Below are 17,876 nucleotides of genomic sequence, written 5' to 3'. Positions count from 1 at the left end.
CTTCCATTCATCAGGTATAATTAGATAATACTATCATTAGACGGTTGTTTTCCACTTTTCCACTTGTTTTCCACTTTGTCAGACCTACAGTAACCATGGAGCAAGACTTTTTAAAGTTAGATACAAACTTACAAACTTTAGATAGATACTGCTGTACATCAGACATTCTTGAGTCAATTCACTGACTTTACTTGTATTACTGTTAAACTATACTTTTTAACATTATTTTATAATTGCTGCTTTTCCACAGTCTCACTTCAAGATTTTAACCTAATATGAACATACTCCACTTTATGCAGAAAATCTTTGTAACTTTATAAACTGCAAATACTGCTAGTGTGAAATTGTCTTTTATACTTACAAGGAATGTCTCTGCTTGTCTTAAAAACAAGTATCTGATTATAGGTTAGTACCTTATTTCCTTCCTAACCGGAGGACTTTGAACTTCACCTTTCAGTGTTTGCTCCCGTCAGTGGTGTGGTATGTATGTTTGCTTTACTGTGTTATCAAGGCAAACGTACGTGTTTTCTAATGTTTCTGTTATGACAGGCTTTGTTCATTTACGCCATAGGCTGCAGCATGACTCCCTTCAACAAACAAATCTGGCTTCATTCATTAATAAAGCAAGGCAGAGGTTTATGGTGTGATTAGATATTGAATTCACTGCTTAAAGCAAACAAATGTTACAAGACCACCAAGAATATGAATGGAAGAGAAGTGTGGCTCACTAGAACAATGGTTTTTAATGTGTCTTTGTGCACGTGTGCAATATGCGATTGTGTGTGAGAGTTTGTGTTTCAGCTGTGTTAACACCAGTGTGTACCAGCACTCACAGAGTGAGTCCTCTGCTGCATCACAGAGCTCCTGTCTTACAGGTTTTCGTACACGCCCACACATAAACACACTTTTACAAAAACACCCACAGGGCGTGGAAAGCAGCCGGCCCTTTTATACTGCTTTTCTGCTTTTCTGCTTGGTAATGTTTGCTGTTCTGTCTGCTTCCAGGAATGAGTCTGTGACAAGTGTCTCTGCAGCTTAGGGTGTGTTCTACTGTGTGCTCCAGCTGTGTCTATCGTCTCAGCAACAGCAGACAAGCACCATTCTTTCAAGCCTACCCCACACAGTCAGGATGGCAGGGGAGTGTGTTCCCTGTGAGGGTCCAGACCTGAAGAACATGGGCGAGGAGGAACTGTGGGAACTGATTAACGACAACCGCCACCGGATCTCCTTAGGGGTGCGGCCATGCATCGTGATCCCGTACCTGAGGCAGGCCAGGGTGCTCACGGAGATGGATGAAGACGAGATTGTCAGCTGCCACAACCTCACCAACCGTTGCATGAGAACCAGTGAGATTTATGACTTGACTTGTTGCTCTTTGGATTTTAAAGAAAGTTAAAAACCTGTCCATGGGTTTATGGAGTGATGTAGTCCACCTCAGTTTGTAGATGACATGTAGATTCTGTTTACCCTCCATTATTTGTTTACATTCCTGTTGAGAGCATGGCCAAAAGACAGAGGAAATAACAGCAACATCTGCAGCACTAATTACATTTACTAGTAAGACCACAATGTTGTGCCAGCTGACAGATTTTGGCCTGCCTTACCAACAAATTATCACATATTTTGATGTGATTGTTTTAGAGAACTATTGTTAGCTTTATTTCTCTCTGACAATACAGGGCTTTTATTTCTGAAATAAATCAGCAGTAATCAATAACTTCATGACCTTCACTGCTTGAGATTAAATCTGTTGATTCAAAGTTTATGGTTGGAGCTAGAGATAGAATTTCTTTCTCCTCTGCTGTTTACAGGCTACATGTTGGATCTGCTGAGGACTCAGGGGAGGAATGGTGCCGTAGCTTTGCTGGAGAGCTTGATGATCCACTACCCCACACTGTACACCCAAGTCACTGGACGCAAACCCAGCACTGAGCCTTCAAGATTCAGTGGTCAGTGATTTGAAGTGTTCGTATGTTTTAGAGGAATCTTTGTCTCTTTGTTTTTATTTGCTGTATGACTGACTTGCACTGCTGTCCTCACAGGCTTGATAAAGTACTCAGAGCTGACAGAGTATCTGGTCAGAGCAGTAACAGGGATGCAGAGGGAGCTCCAGGAGGCGCATCGTGAGGCTAGCAGAATGACTGCACGCTGCGCCTCGCTGGAGTCAGAGATTGGGCAGATAATGGAACAGGAGGAGAAGTCGAGATCCCTTCAGGCTGACAACGAACACATCCGGAGACATTTGTGTTCTTTGCAACGTGAAGTCACCAAGCTGAAGGATGAGAAGTGTGACTTGTATGTGCGCTACACGGCAGCCATTGAGGAGAAATCCGCTGTGAATAAGCGCCTCCATGACCTCAACCTGCAGGTCAGTGATCTCCATTACAGTCTGTGACTTAGCTGAGGAAACTCAAAAATACGTAGCCTGAGTTTCTCCTCCCTGAAACACAAAGCCGTGATCTCAGGGGAAAGTCCTCAGAAGGTCAGTGTTAAAGATCTGAAATCCGAGCATTGTAGTTTGAACACAGCCTGTGAAAACAGTATCATGTCTTTTGTAGCACTGAGGGCACTTTGCCTGAGATATCGCTTGTGTAATCTTGGAGACAGGTTTTGAGCTGAAAGCCTGTGTTACAAACTGGGGGCATGGAGTTTAAAAGGCCAGGCAGATAGGGTTTAACATGAGACGCTCAAGGGAATTTTGGGGTGCTAAAAGTCAGGAAATCCCAGCTTGTGTTGCAACTATTTCGGCCATTCTGTAGTACACTTGTGATTTAGCATTGCACAACTGATAACATTGCAGGACATAGAATGGGCAGTTAAAAAAGGGAATGAAAACTGATGCAGCCGAACCAGAGATATCAGAGATGTCTTTTTCATGCCACCTATTCTTCTTCCATGTCAAAACCTGCCATCTACTGTACATTACCCACAATGTAGGCTGACCGCCAACAATTTGAGCAGAGATGCTGATATGCTAGTAACGACTAATGTAGCTTTGATCTGCTAGCCTCCAGCAGATATGAGGAGCAGTCTACAGAGGTCTGGTAAAACCACTTCTTTCTAACTCCACACCTCCAGATTTATCCATTTTCAAACTTGTAGTGTTCAGGCCCAACTGACGCTGACTCAAGTAATATCACTTGAGAACATTTATCTGATTTCTCAGTTTCCTCAGGAGCCAAAAAAGGCTTCATGCAACTTTTTTCACATATGCTGTACTGTTCCTCGAGACCTGTAAACAGACTTTGATGTGTAAAATTGGTGGAGTACTCCTTTCTTTAACTTGTCTTTCACAAGTTCCTCAACTGCTAAACTGAGTACTCTTTCATCATGTGACTAGGTAATGTGATAATAATTATGTTAGTGGATTTTTTTTGTTTTGTTTTGTTTTTTGAGTCATGAGCACTACGAACACTTTGGTTATATACCTCAGATGCATTGTATCTGAATTGTATAGTGTAAAAGCATTAAATACTGGAACAATTAGTTGCCTAAAGGAGCTACTTTTAAGTTTTGATATTGCAACATAGCCAGTAAAGCAATAACAGCTGTTTACCAGTCTAGAAGAAATTTCTAACCAGCCAGCCTCCACATGTCTCATGACTTTCCAAAAGAGTCTCGCTGTAGCCTCCAAAAACAGCCCCTTTAAAGAGTATTTTTCTTAAACAGTAAACACGGATGACTAAAAAAAACAATGATTAATCTAAAAGTCTGGAGTTAAATGAGGGAACTGTGTCAGTGTGGTTTCATCAGAGTTGACTCACAACATAAAGTTACAAGCCCACAACTGCAATCAGTTCTGATTGTAAATAGATGACATCACGCTATTAAAAAGGACTCCCTCCCTCTTCAAACCAGTGAGCAACACTCAGGAAAAACAAGAAAAACATAAATCTGTCATGTGAAATTATCAAAACTGTTTTAACTTTGGCAAAAAATACTGTGTTCATGTAAGATCACATCACTCGTAGTAGGAAGCTGATTGAGAAAATGGGTTTTCAGGACCTTTAACTAATTCAGGGTATAATCATAAGAAAATAACTGTATAAGTCATTTATGGAGCAAAAATGCTTAAACTTTTCAGTTCCATTATTTAGTTGTAAATTTAAAACTTTTTGAGATTGGGGGATTGAAGTTTCTAAATTGATTGAGCCAAACAATGCAAACAATTTGAGGCGATCCCCTTGGGCTCTGGTAAAATAGCGATGAGCATTTAAAGCCATTTTTTGGCATTTGACAGACAAAAAGATGAATTTATTAATCAATAAATATCTGCCTTCTGTTGTGACAGGTGTACCAGCTGCAAACTGAGCTGCAGAAAGCCCAAATGGAGAATGAGCTCCAGAAGCAGCGCTCGTTTAGATGTGCATCTCTTGCCGAGACACCGCAGCTGCAAGAAGAAGTCCGGAGACTGCGCTGCCAGCTGGTGAAAGCACAAAAATTGGACCCAGTGAGAGCAATCACTTAATCATTCTGTCTTATTAGCTTATTTATGTAGAATGGTGACCGTTTTCATTCTCAGTCTTTACACAGTGGAATAGTCAGTAACTTCTTGTGCCTTTTTCTGTGCCTCATCTGTTGTCCGCTGTGTCTTCGTCAGGCTCGTCAGGACATCCTGGCCCAGGACCTGGCTGAGGCTATAGACAGCCAGGTGGAGCTAGCGGAGCAGCTCAGGTGTTACAGAGAAGAGAATGAACAGCTTCTCAGTGAGAAACAAGGGGTGAGTGTGTGTGTGTGTCTTTCTTGTGTCATGCAAATTCAGGAAAACATCTATGATGGAAAGAGCCATATTGACTATTCCATTGCTACATAGTGCACATGATGTACAAGACTCTAAATCTATTTAGGAGAGCAGGAGTTTTCCATGTGTAGCTTAACAAACCATTTACCACAATGGTGCATTTTTTGTATTTGTGTTCAGCTCATGGATCAGAAGGAGTGCCTGAGCCTCCAGGTGCAGCAGCTAACCCTGGACTGTAACATGCACAAGCAGAAGATTACCATGATCCACAATCAGCTGAGAGAGCTGCAGGCAGAGAGAGATAAGGTACTGTAAGAAGCTAAGAACCTTCCTATCACTCAAACTTTCCTGCCTTTGGTAAACATGAAATATAATTTTATCAAATATCAAGCAGCTCTACTGGCTCATACTGTCTGTAACTCCTTGTTGTGTGACTAGGTGTGAGGTAATTTATGTCTCTTTGACAAAGAGAAAAATAATTCTTTGTCTCATGCAGAAGTATGCTTGCCTTGCAATTTACCTTATAAACATCACTGAGGCTTTTCCTCCAAGACAAATGGAATGAGCAATCCATAACAAGTGTCAGGTTGCCACAAGCAAGTCACTTAGCTGCTAGCTGCTCCATTGGAGCTATGCAGTAACTGAAAACACAGCACTGTTACTTGACAGCTCCTGGGTATAATTAGTGGTTCATGCATGATGGATGATGCACTGGATCTGCATTCACACAACCGTGGTGTTTGCATGCTTTGTGTCTCTCGCTCTGTCGTAAACAAGATTAGGAATAAACCTGTGACGTTTAACTTTTCATTCTGGACCTAAAAGCAGTTTGGGGAATTGGGGCTGTGGGGATGGAGCTGGCGAGCTGGCGCATGGGGAGCCAATGGAAGGGTTGAGTAGCCAAGAAGGTCTAGTGACAATGGAATGGGACGATGGAGGGCGTATGGCGTGGCGTGGAGGAGCTGAACCAGGAACTTGAAGTCGGAGAGGGGATCGGGATAGGGAGGGGAACTGGGATCTGAATGCAGATGAAGGCTGATTAATGGGGAGTGGTTGAAGAAGCAGGCAGCTGGGCTGAGATACACAGGAGAATCAGGCATGAGCAAAAGTTCACCAAGGAGAAATAATTCTATAAAATATTTCTGACACAAGAAATAGACCAAGAGCTTGTTACTACTTGGTTGCAGAACAATCTGGCGATGAGTACTACTTGTACTGTGGCTGAAAAAAAGGAATGCAGCTGTGGGTACTCTCCAGAGGCAGGAAGAGGGAGCCACGCCCACAGCACCTATACACACTAACAGAGACAAACCCAGGGGGGAGGACAGAAGGCAACACAGGGAGAAAAACTGGCTCATGGAGGAACTTTGACATAACCTAGTATTGGGCTGGATTGTGTATGGGTGTGCATATGGGTGTGTGCATTTCTTTCCCAATTTGACCATGTGCCTTGTCCTTTCCTCATGTGGACACATGGGGGATGAGATCATACACAACAAAACAAAAGGTTAAATCCTAATTTAACATGGCAGAATTAAATCCACCTTTCAGAACCGTTTATAGCACCACTCGACCAGGCGTTTATTTATAAACTTCAATATTTAATAGAAAATAATCTCAGGGTGCAATGACACAATATGCTCTCAATGTAAAAATAACTAGGCTATTAAAGCAGGAGCTGTAACAGTGAAAGTCCATTTCTGATTTTATAGTTTCTTTGCACTATAGACTGTTCCATAGTCTGACTGACCACACATCGGTGTCAAAAAATCATAAAAGCCAGCAACCAGAAGTCAGACAATACGCTCAGTGCAGCTCATCAGCACTGTTATAAAAGCCCTGTTAAGAAAAAAGTTCTGTCGACTGAAACGCAAGAGGGCTTTAAATTTGAAAAGGTTACAGGAAGTGTTGAATTTGTATTCACACGTAATGCTGCAACTTTAACAGGGTAAATGGGGGCAGATCAAAACGAGGCTTTGTATTAAAACACCAGTATGACCAATTGTACCTATCAAACAGAGGGAATTAGAAATCAGTTCCTGAGTTGTTGCGTTCACAAGAATGTGTGAAGAGATAGATAGCTGCCAGACAGAAATCCTACTCACATGCCTTGGTGGCAGCAAAGCTAATTCATACATTTAATACTTCATCATCCAAGCATTCTCTCACTGAGACATAACCACATCCACGTTTTAAATTACAGATGGCACGTGATAAGTATAGACATTGTGGTTGTCATGACGTTGCTGTTTCTACACGTGACATAGACGCAGCGTAACTGTGTTTATATGGCTGAAAAGGAAACATGATGAGTGTGCGTGTGTGTGTGTGTGTGTGTGTGTGTGTGTGTGTGTGCGCGCAGTTGAGTCTGTGCAAAATATGTTGGGTGTTAATTAAACGTGAATGTTCCCATGCTTGTAGGCGTACCTGTCCAGAGACGAGGCGCAGGCAATGATTGCACAAACCCTGGCTGAGAAGGATGCCCTGAGGTGCCAGCTGATGGAGCTCCAGGAAAGGGTCTTCAGCCTGCGAGCCAAACACAGCTCCACAGCGCAACAGCAGAGCTCTGATGTAATTTCTCACACAAACACATATCAGCGCACTCGTAAATACAACACATACTCAAATAATGATGTTAATACACTGCCTTATGTTTATGTCAAAGGAGACGGAGGTCAGCTGGGAGAGCCCGAGGTCCAGTTGTGAAGAATCTCCATTCTCAAACAGACGCAGACTTTGCCGCATGGATGCACTTAATCCCATGTCACTGAGTACCTTCAATTTAGAGGTGTGTATATGTGTGAGATCAGTTACAATGATTTTATATGGGCAGGTTATCGACCCTCACTAGTTTTGGAATACATGAAAGTATCACCCCATTCTCAAGTACCACAAGTTGGCTCAAATACTAGCAAAACCCATCAAATCAAGTCTTGTATAACTTTTTCTTTGATCAGAAATTTCCTGATCTAAACATTATTTTTTTTTTTGTGTCGCTTAGGTTTATTTAAGTTCTTGCTGCTGCCTGTCAGCATAACGACTTGAAAACAGAGCACATGGCTCTGTCTAAAGGTCCTCCACAAACAGCTTTAAAGTTCACTAATTAACAGGTTGTATCCTGCATAGTGTGTAAAATTCAAGAAAGTGGCCAAGAAATCATCCAGCACATAAACCCACCATGAGACCACAACTTGTTTTCACTCTTCAGTCCATTTCGTATGGATAAAACAAACTAGAAATAACATTCAAATTTTGAACCTTTGTGGTATTGGTAAGTTGGCTAGCTGTTTACCCCTGTTCCCAGTCTTTGTGCCAAGCTAATCTAACCAGCTGCTCTCAGTACAGATACAAGTGATACCAGTTTTCAGATCTGACTCTTGTCTGAAAAGCTTTTTTGGTGATTTTTTGTTTGTTTGCATGTGTATGTAGAGTGAAGATGGTGCAGCAAGTAGCGTCCGATCCCGGAATGCAGAGCCGCCCAGTTCAGACTCCCTCCGCAGAAGGGAGGAAGCACTACATGCAGACAGCAGGTGTGTGTGTGTGTGTGTGTGTGTGTGTGTGTGTGTGTGTGTGTGTGTGTGTGTGTGTGTGTAGATGTTTATGTACATTATATATTACTTGGGCTTGTGTTCATGCTAGTAGTAGTAGTACATTATTAGTTGCATTTGACAAGGCTGTTGGCTTTTAATTACCACCCACCACCACCAGTAAGGATGGTTTCAAGGTGTTATTGAGCTCTGCATTCCTTTCTGTTGTTGTAACATCACATAACATCCAGTTTCAGGTGGATTATAAATTTACAGGAATAAGAGGGTCTTAACTACATGTCACATGATTCCAAGAAAAACATGAATGAGTGTGATCATGAGTAAACTGCAGAACACAGAAATCTGCAAGCAGAGTGTGTTGATGAGCTAAATTAACCCTCAGTGGGGGTACATTATGAATAGGTCCTCACATTCCTCAGTTCTTGTGTTACTGTTCAAGGAACTTTTGTGCTTCCATATTCAAAGTGTTGACAAGAGGCTATCATTATTCCAACCCCCCAACCAGTGTCTACATTCCAGCATGGCATGAATTATCTCACACTTAGCACACAGTTCTTTATTGAACTGAAGTCAGTCTACAGTACTAACCTTTGCTCTATTATTTTGTGTGTTCATGTTTGTTTGTTTGTTCGAGGCACAGACAGACAGAGAGGAATCTGACACTGGTTTTCATGTAGCTGTTGTCTTTTTTCTCTTGCAGTTCGGAAACAGCAGAGACTGATTCTTTACATGACGACTTTGTGTTCCTGCCTAATGGTATATATAGAAAACATAACTTTTCTTTTTCGAAGTGAGTGTTTGTCTTCCTGTGTGGAACGGGGTGGTTTGTTGTTTGGCAAGACTTTCATTATCTATTGTTCAATGGTGGACGTTTGCCAGGGCTGTAAAGTCACACATTAACTCTGGCACATTGTTTAACACCCTTTCCAAAGTATTCAACAACCTCTCTTTTGTTTAGTGGGGATTGAAGACATGCAGACACCCAGGCTATGCTCTTCTAGTGACTCCAGCTCTAACGGGTGAGGCGGTCTACTGGACCAACATTGTTAAAAATAAAGAGTTTTCAGAATTTAGATGGCAGTGCATTTCCTTAATAGATTTAAGAAGAGGGTAATAAATGTATTTAAGATTAATCATTAGTAATCAGCACTAGTGGCTTAAACACAACATACCCACCTATATACTAAGTTAGATGTACTACATTTTCTGAGATATTTAACTCCAACCAAATGACATTGCCATCCCTGAAGCCCCAACACCAGTGTGGCTAAAAAGGCCACAGTCGCACACACTTCATCTAATGTGTCTAATGTAAGCATCCTCAAATTTAAGTTGGGCTTCAGCAGCTTAAACTCATAGACATTGTTTTTAGAAAATCCAGTGTGTGTGTACTGAGCCATCACTATTAAGAATGTATTACTGCCCGACCTGTTACAGACAGCATTGGGCGTTGCTCATTTTGTGTGATAGCTTGAAAGGCATTTCTCTGTGTTGAGTGTGATGTAATATTTTTTTCTTTCCTATGATCCTGACAATAATCAAAATTGTTGTTGAACCGTGTATTTTATTTCCTCATCTTCCCTCACCTCTCACCAGCCTGTCAAGAACCTCAGCCCCTCCTTTCCTGATGCGTTCCCGTCCAAAAGCTATTCGCATCAATGGCCGTGTTCTTAGCATCTCCTTCCAGGGGGGGGCACTTCTCAGCCAGCTGGCAGTGGTGGGGGGAAATAAGACAGGAGTGTTTGTGCACCAGGTGACAGAAGGGAGCACTGCACATACTGTTGGCATTAGCCCAGGGGCACAGATAGTGGAGGTAGGTGCAAGTGTGCGTGAAAACAGTTACTCTTCTGCCTGTTGTGATGGTGTTTCTCATCGTGCTGTTTCTTTGCAGGTAAAGTATGAGCAGAACCAGAAGGCTCTGAGGATGGTGCTGGAGGATTCCACTTTAGAGGAAGCTATGTGGGCTCTGGGCCAGGTTACAGGCCTCTGCCACCTCTCCCTGCGCCCCAGGCAAGATGGTATGTCCCACAGCATGTACATAAAACAGCTTTTGTTCTTTGTAACCAACACAGTAACCAAAACAGAGCAAAAGGGAAAACACAGATATGGTAAAGATAATTCTGTGGTAGGTTGTGTTGGGGATAGGTAGAGCTTTAACCAACCAGGGACATTTGAGTCTGAAGCAATACATCCATGAGCAAGCATTCTAAAGCTATTAGAAACAACTGGCCGACCAGTTAGTCAAGTCACACATTCTAGTTTCCGCAATGGTCAGTTCCATTCATGGCCTGATCTACCAGATTCCTGTGTGCATGCCAGGGAACTAAGTGTGCCAGCAGGAATGTGCTAAAAGAAAATCTGCCTAAAAGATTTCTTGCAAGGTTCCCATTACTAACTTACTAACTGAGTTGAGTTCAAATGTTAATGCAGCAGCTCTGATATATTATTCAGTTTATTATTCATTTTTCAAATGTTAACAAAATTAATCTCAAATATCATGTTACCACTAACAAACTGGGTTGTTAGTGTTAGTGTTGTTTGCTGCCCTTTGAGATTAAACACCCAAAGGTCTCCTGGTGATTAATCACCAATATATGCAGACCTAACATGATGGATGTTCAAATTTCTTCAAATCTGATAAAGATGATAAAAATGTGATTTCTCTTATGTAAATTGAATACATCAATGAAGCACACTGAAGAAAACAAAATAAGAGACGCAGACATGAGCAGTTATTGATGGAGGATGAAGTCATGCAGCTTCTTTACATGCACAAACTTGATGACTTGACTTGGTGATTTGATGACTGACGGTTGGTTATTTAAAGGAATAACCCCCAAGATACAGTGTTTTAAAACTTCGAACAATGGAAAATAACATTAGTGTTTGCCAAGCACTGAGGAGCTTAGAAAACAGATACTGGTGGTGTGCATTACATTTCTTGGCCTTTTTGTTTTATTTGTTGCCATAAGGGGATGGTAATGTTTGTCTGCTGCTTGGTTCAACAACCAACAATTCTGAACAGATTACATCATATGTAGACAATGTACAGTACAAGCTACAAAATTACTTCATAATGTTACTGTGGTGGTTTTAGTTAACGTGTCCTCTGTCTGTTGCTCAGATTATGAGGCACTGCTTCAACAGCTGCAGAGCAGTGAGATATCATCAGGAGATTCTTTCTACGTACGTGTCAACATGTCTCTGCCTGCCGGCCCCAACGGGACCCTGGCTGTGTCCTGCAACGACATCCTGCATGTGACCAACACACGACCCGCTGGCACTGAGGACTCGTGGCACGCCAGCCAAGTTCACCCGTGTCAGCTACTGGACCTCCAGAGTGGAACCTTACCCAACTATTACAGGTCAGTACACTGTTGGGGAAAATACTGTAGACAGGTGGGGATGAGGAAAAGTTCAGGTTAATGTTAGTCAACGTAGGAAAGGAATCAGAATCATTAGAATACTTGAAAGTAAAATTAAGTCACCGCTCACAGTGTTTGAAACTGAAACTTTTCTGACGTCACAGGGCACAGCGACTTCTGATTCGAGCAATTGAGGACATGAGCTTTCAAACAAAGAAGTCTCTCAAGGTAAGAATAATCTAATTGCTCCAAAAACAGTGATCCCATCTAAAATTATGTTAATCTATCTTTGGAATATTCCTCTCCCTCCCCAGGCTGGGCGAGTGGTGGCCCAGAATAAACAGAATGCAGTGAGGATTGTGAGCACCGGGCGTCAGGGCAGGAACCCACTGTGGGTCAGCGTGGAGGATGAAAAGACCAAGAGCACAGACTCAAGTATGAGATCCTGTAGCAGCACGCAGGCATACAAGTACAATATCTGTTCATTTGTGTGATACACACTTTATCGATTTACACTTTGCTTACAGTGTATATCCTTTCTCCTGTAGGTGATACATCTGCACCCAAAAGTTGTGTAACCCTCATGCCCTACACCCTGGTCACCCCCCACTACCCACCCATCTGCAGACCCATCCTGCTGCTGCCCACTGTCCTGGGACACATTCTGGACAAGAAGCTGGCAGGGTGGCAGGGCTTTCAGCTCTGTGAACCTGGTAAGAAATACTGTGTTGTTATATTGTGTTTTTGTATGTTGACCTGCTGGAGCATATGCCATTGAAAACAAATGATTAGATAGAGAAGGGGGACACAGTTTACTGCGCTGACAGATACGTCTGTTTGACTTGACAGATCACATGTTTTATTGGTGAGACTATTGATGTATTTCCTCCTCTAATTTCATGCTGTAATGGAAGTATATTTTGCTGGCTTAGTAAACAGTAAATCTCATACTGTACAGTGGTAAATATTTTAGGGTTTATCTGTTGCGATAAACCAGGAAGGAAATAATCTTTGTGAATGAATAGTAATAAAAAGCTATAAAGACAATAAATACTTGCCCGTGTTCCCTGCAATGATACGGTAAAATGAAAGTTTAATGACGTTTGTGGGAAAACATGATCATCAAAATAACAAAGGACAATTACAAGGATGTTTAGAAGAAACAGAACACAGGATATTCAAAAGACAATAAAATAATAATACAACAAATAAAATATTGAAGAAAATGCAACAAGGTAAAAGTACTTTATTGTCTTGTAGAGCTCAAAAGAAGATGATGAAGACGTATATGATTCTACTTTCATTGCCTTATTTTATCAGCTAATATACATTTACTCTCTTCTTCTCGTCCGTGCCTGTTTCTATCTCCACCCCTTCTCTTGTTTTCACTCTCCTGCGCTACAGAGGTCCTGAGCTCCTGTGAACACGCAACCCGGCTACAGAGGTCTGAGATCCTGGAGGAGTGTGAGCAGGGGAGAAACTGCTGCTACACTCTGCAGAGTGTCGAGAAAGTCATGAAAAAGGTCAGAATATGAACACAAAAGCAGAGCTTATATTTGGACACTTTCAGCACTCAAGACTTTCTTGGAAATGTGGAAAGGTGCCCCTAGGCTCGCAGTGGGGATGGCAGTGTCAGGTGGTGGGCTGGTCCACCACTTTGGTCCAGATTGTAATATCATAACAAATTGAAATTGAAATTTTATACGGACATTCGTGGTCCCCAGGGGATTCATTTTATTATACTATTACTATGGCGACCCCAGCTTTTTCTTAAGTGCCATGGTTTTATGCGAAATGTGTTAGATTACAATCAAATTTGGTAGAGACATTCATGGTACTAAGAACAGACAACATTCATTTTATACAAACATTCCTTTTGCTAATCCAATAATTTGATATCTGCTGACATCATCCTGTTAAAAGTTGAATTCTTCCAGTATTTTGTTTTATGACCAAATAACTGAAAAAAAATGACATTCCCATCAGCTTCAGTTGCCCTTTCTGTTTAGTACTAATAAGCAAATGTTCAATTCAATTTTATTAATATAGCATCAAATCATAACATACATTATCTCAAGGCACTTTTTAAGGTGAGGGTCAAAACTTTAAAATTTTAAAGCGAGAAACCCAACAGTTCCCACAGTGAGCAAGGACTTGGTGACAGTGGAGAAGAAAAACTCCCTTTTAACAGAACCAGATTCAGGGTGGGCGGCTGTCTGCCTTGACCTGTTGGGTTGTCGCTAACATGTAAAGTACAATCATTATGATATTATGATAAAGCAAAGCTATGCATAAGTACAGATTTACAGGGATGCTGCCATGGCTGTACAGTGTACAGAGAAAATGATAGTAACTATCATTTGAAAATGATAGTAACTATCATTTTCTCATCATTTTCACTAACATTCAATAATGTTATGGTAGTATCATCACTTCTTTCTTACCCCAACCTGACAAGCAGCGATTATACTGAAACTATAATTTACAGCCTCATTTTTGTAGATTATTTCTGTTTCCTTTGACATTGTCATTTTGCTGCCATTTTACAACTATGTTCTTCATGAAATTAAAAAGTTAAATGCAGATTTTTTAAAATTTCCTAGATGTTGCATTAAAATATGTTTCACTACATAACACTGTCCCACTGTCATGCTGATTTATCCCCATATTTCATCTTCCCCTTCATCCTACAGGGGATTCACTGTGTGCTGCCATTGGGCCTGGACTGTGTGCGACGGCTGCACCGAGCCGCGATCTTTCCCATCATCATCTTTATCAGCCAGACTGCAAGGAGTGCACGTAAACTGAGGTAAACTGTTCTTCCTTCTTCATACAAACACTGACAGATAGCTGCACCCGTCTGACATCACGTACAGGAATGTGTACTGTTGACCTCACTGATATCTGCCACAGTTTCAACAGATAAATTTTGTCCTTAAATTGACATTAGCTTTCCAGTTAGAGGTCCCAAAATAGATACTCTCTTTGGTCACTCGTTTCCTCTATCTTCTCTGTTTTATTTGATGCTGTAATGGAAGTTTGTTTTGCCCTATCACTGCCAACGTGTTGTATATTTTTGGGGTTTGTCTGATAGTGCAAACCAGGAAGTAAATAAACCTCATGAATGAATATTATAAATGAATAACACATTAAAAATGACAGAAGCTCCTTTTTCATTCACTAAAATGATTTCCACTAAACGCCCTACTTCATAGCATTAATGCTCTGTTGTGTGCGCTATTACATGTCATCAGTTTGTGATTAACTAGTTTTTTAATTCTATCCATGCAGTTTTATGGTCATTAAATTGTCCAAAAGACAAGAAAGACACAGATTTTCCACTGAAGGAAAGAACAAAAATCAGTTATGTCCCCTTGTGGCTGTAATGTGTTCTGCTCTATTAATTCTGCTGTCACTGGAAAACTGGTATCACTGCTTCTATGAGGATTTCTCCTCCAATTGTTGATAATTCAAATAATATAATAGAGCGAAACCTGTTTTATCACTCTCTGAGGGACTGACATCCAAACCTGACGACAGTGTTGATGTTTTAGGGAACTGAATAATTTTAGATATGTGAAATTCAGTTATTCAGAAAATAGCAATTTCGATTGAAAATGATCTTGTTTATTTCCTTCATCCCTCCATCACTTCCAGGTCAAAGCTGCAGCGCCACGGCCAGTCAGAGGAGCAACTGCTGGCATGTTCAAAGAGTGAGGAGCCGCTGCTGGACAAGCTGCCGTGTCTGTATCACAGTGTCGCTTCAGACTCCTGGTGTGACCAGACCTCCTTGCTCAACAGCTTGCGCACCATTATCTGGGAGGAGCAGAAGAAGATCGTCTGGGTGGAGCCTGACTTGTGGTGAAAGAGAGAGTAGAAAAGAAAACAGAAAATATAAAAATAATAGGAAGCATTTCTCAAAGGGCTATTTTGTTAAGATGATAAAGAATTGAGAATATGATAGACAAACTTTACAATAGATATTTTTATAAATATGAGTATGTATCTATGATACTTATGAGTAACTGGGTGAGTGAAGGACTTCATGATGATATAAAAATGCATTTTAAAAGTGTATTAAGCTGTATCATTATTTACTTTACCCAAAACATTTTCGATGTAATTAGTTGCCTCCTGTTTTGAGGCTTTTGTTTAAAACAAACCCAGGTTTGAAGTGTTTGCTACAAACACAAACACTAATAAAACATACGTTAATGATCTGTATGTACTGTATCTCTACAATATGTTGTAGATCATTTCCCACTATGAGGGATTTTCTTTTATTGCCAGTGTTTCATTGGGATGCTACAGCTTGTTGTTATTTGACTTTTAATTTTGATTCATTACTATGAGATGGGATTCATGTTAGGAGAAAAAACATCAGTCACCATTTCTGTTCTTCAACAATAGGTTCACAAGATTTTAGAATGATCCTCAAGTGCAAGAGCATGTGATTGAGGGTCTACATCATGAGAGATCTGTATCTTGTTTGTTTGGTTCATGACGGATGTTACTTAAATTCTTCTTTTACTGGGCTCTTCTCCCTCTCCCTCTCTGCTTTTATTCGTCACTCTGTCCTTTTCTTCTTCTTCATGGTGCTGCCATGCATCCATAAACGTTAAGTCTTAGGATTTAACTGTCAGCTTGTACGAAACTTGACAGAACATCCCTATGAATTTCTGTGAATTTTGTTGTCAGATTCTGTAATGGAGTTAGGCTCTGCTGGGTCTCACTGTCAACATAATAAAATTTAAATATTTGATGGTTTATGTTCAGGTTTGAAGATCATCGTTTTCATATAGCACCATGTTGTATTTACTCCATTGCTATTTTCATTTTGTTTATTTTATTGTCATTGTTTTGATTAAGTATGAAACATCGTACGAGAGCTTAGAGGAATCAACTCATCTTTTGTTGTAATTTTAAATACATGTTTTATTAATTTTAAGTCAAATTACTGTAAAATGTCTAGATTTCATTTCAGACAGTTTCAGAACAGAACTAATGACTTAAAGTGATTTGACTTGGTTGAAACTATGTGTCTATGTAAACATAAATCATAGTTGTTTCCTTAATAATAATGAAAACCATGATGAAGGTTAGTATGTACTTTAGTCCCCCTTCATATTTTCATCTCTTAGAGGTGCTGGGAGCAGCTTCTTATGTTGTCTTGTTAATGACTTTGGCCCAAAACAGCAGCACCCACAGCTGTAAGGAATTTGTGTCAAATGAACAGTTCAGTTAATTTAAAAGATAACATGTTATTATTTAAACTGCCTAACTACTTATACTGCCCATCTATCTATCTATCTATCTATCTATCTATCTATCTATCTATCTATCTATCTATCTATCTATCTATCTATCCATCTATCTATCTATCTATGGGATGAGGGCAAGAATACGTTGTTTCTTGAACAACTGGGTGCCTACTTGCTACTGGATGTCTTTGAGGCAGAGCAGGAGACCTCCAAATCCCCTTTTCCTACAGAGGAATTAAGAAAACACTGCAGCAGAACCACAGCACTCTGAAACTGAAACACTCCAAGAGAACCACAAAGAGGTCACACAGAAACCAACAGAGGTTCTGCAGATAGTGCAACTGTTGTAATCAAAGCTGCGGAGGACAAGAGGCCGGAGAGAAACAAGCTGCTTCACCATCACAAGCCCCACATCACACCCAAAAAGAGGAGCTTTCAGAGTCCTCCAAGACCCACAACACAACAGTATTATATTAAAACAAGAATCTGTGCCAACATGCATATTTCTCTTTGAAATAAATCAGTAGGCCTATATTTGATATGGGGAGTTTGTATGCTTGTTTTAAAGAGGCATATTCATTTGTTGTAATTATGTAGAAATATGAACTTTGTATGAATTACGTAAATTAATTGGTATAAGACTGTAATCAGGACATGAGAAAATATGTGTGATGTTCACGTTTGTAGAAAAATTATATTTGAAAAAGTGACACCTGGTCTAATAGAGGATGCTAACTGTCTAGAACATGTAGTTACTTTCCTGATGATAGACCTCGGCTTCAAAATCCCGTTTGATAATACGATAAATGCGGTTAGTAAACACAGACTATAGAGGCATTTGAATGTGTTTTTTTCCCTGGAAAAAGTCCTGTCTTCTACTCTCATATTTTAGTGTCGTAAATGTCCCAGGTGAAATCATTTTAGACTTTAATGAATAGAGTCAGCGGCGCGTGCGCAAGTA

At 40.6% G+C, this 17,876-nt stretch overlaps 1 protein-coding gene across 1 annotated transcript; it reads left to right on the top strand.

Annotated features, from left to right (window-relative positions):
* Positions 1 to 976: 976 nt before the first annotated feature.
* Positions 977 to 16,421, top strand: card14 (caspase recruitment domain family, member 14). The gene is made up of 20 exons (XM_023406868.2): positions 977 to 1,346; positions 1,812 to 1,949; positions 2,043 to 2,368; positions 4,292 to 4,450; positions 4,601 to 4,720; positions 4,922 to 5,047; positions 7,163 to 7,312; positions 7,407 to 7,529; positions 8,171 to 8,271; positions 8,990 to 9,045; positions 9,248 to 9,308; positions 9,886 to 10,102; positions 10,181 to 10,307; positions 11,414 to 11,654; positions 11,819 to 11,882; positions 11,969 to 12,089; positions 12,203 to 12,367; positions 13,059 to 13,177; positions 14,348 to 14,463; positions 15,312 to 16,421. The coding sequence occupies exons 1-20, from the start codon at positions 1,130 to 1,132 to the stop codon at positions 15,517 to 15,519; spliced, it is 2,955 nt and encodes a 984-aa protein (XP_023262636.1). The 5' UTR covers positions 977 to 1,129; the 3' UTR covers positions 15,520 to 16,421.
* The last annotated feature ends 1,455 nt before the right edge of the window (positions 16,422 to 17,876 follow it).

The sequence above is a fragment of the Seriola lalandi genome, unplaced genomic scaffold (assembly GCF_002814215.2).
Source record: "Seriola lalandi dorsalis isolate HSWRI2012SDOR001 ecotype SW California unplaced genomic scaffold, Sedor1 jcf7180002054318, whole genome shotgun sequence".
Taxonomy (NCBI): domain Eukaryota; kingdom Metazoa; phylum Chordata; class Actinopteri; order Carangiformes; family Carangidae; genus Seriola; species Seriola lalandi.
The sequence above is the reverse complement of the archived record's forward strand: the minus strand, read 5'-3'. Positions and strand labels throughout refer to the sequence as shown.

Coding starts and splice junctions, on each gene's coding strand:
- card14 (XM_023406868.2), top strand. CDS start 1,130: ATGGCAGGGGAGTGTGTTCCCTGTGAGGGTCCAGACCTGAAGAACATG. Junction 9,309..9,885: donor AGTGACTCCAGCTCTAACGG/GTGAGGCGGTCT, acceptor ACCTCTCACCAG/CCTGTCAAGAACCTCAGCCC. Junction 10,308..11,413: donor CCTGCGCCCCAGGCAAGATG/GTATGTCCCACA, acceptor TCTGTTGCTCAG/ATTATGAGGCACTGCTTCAA.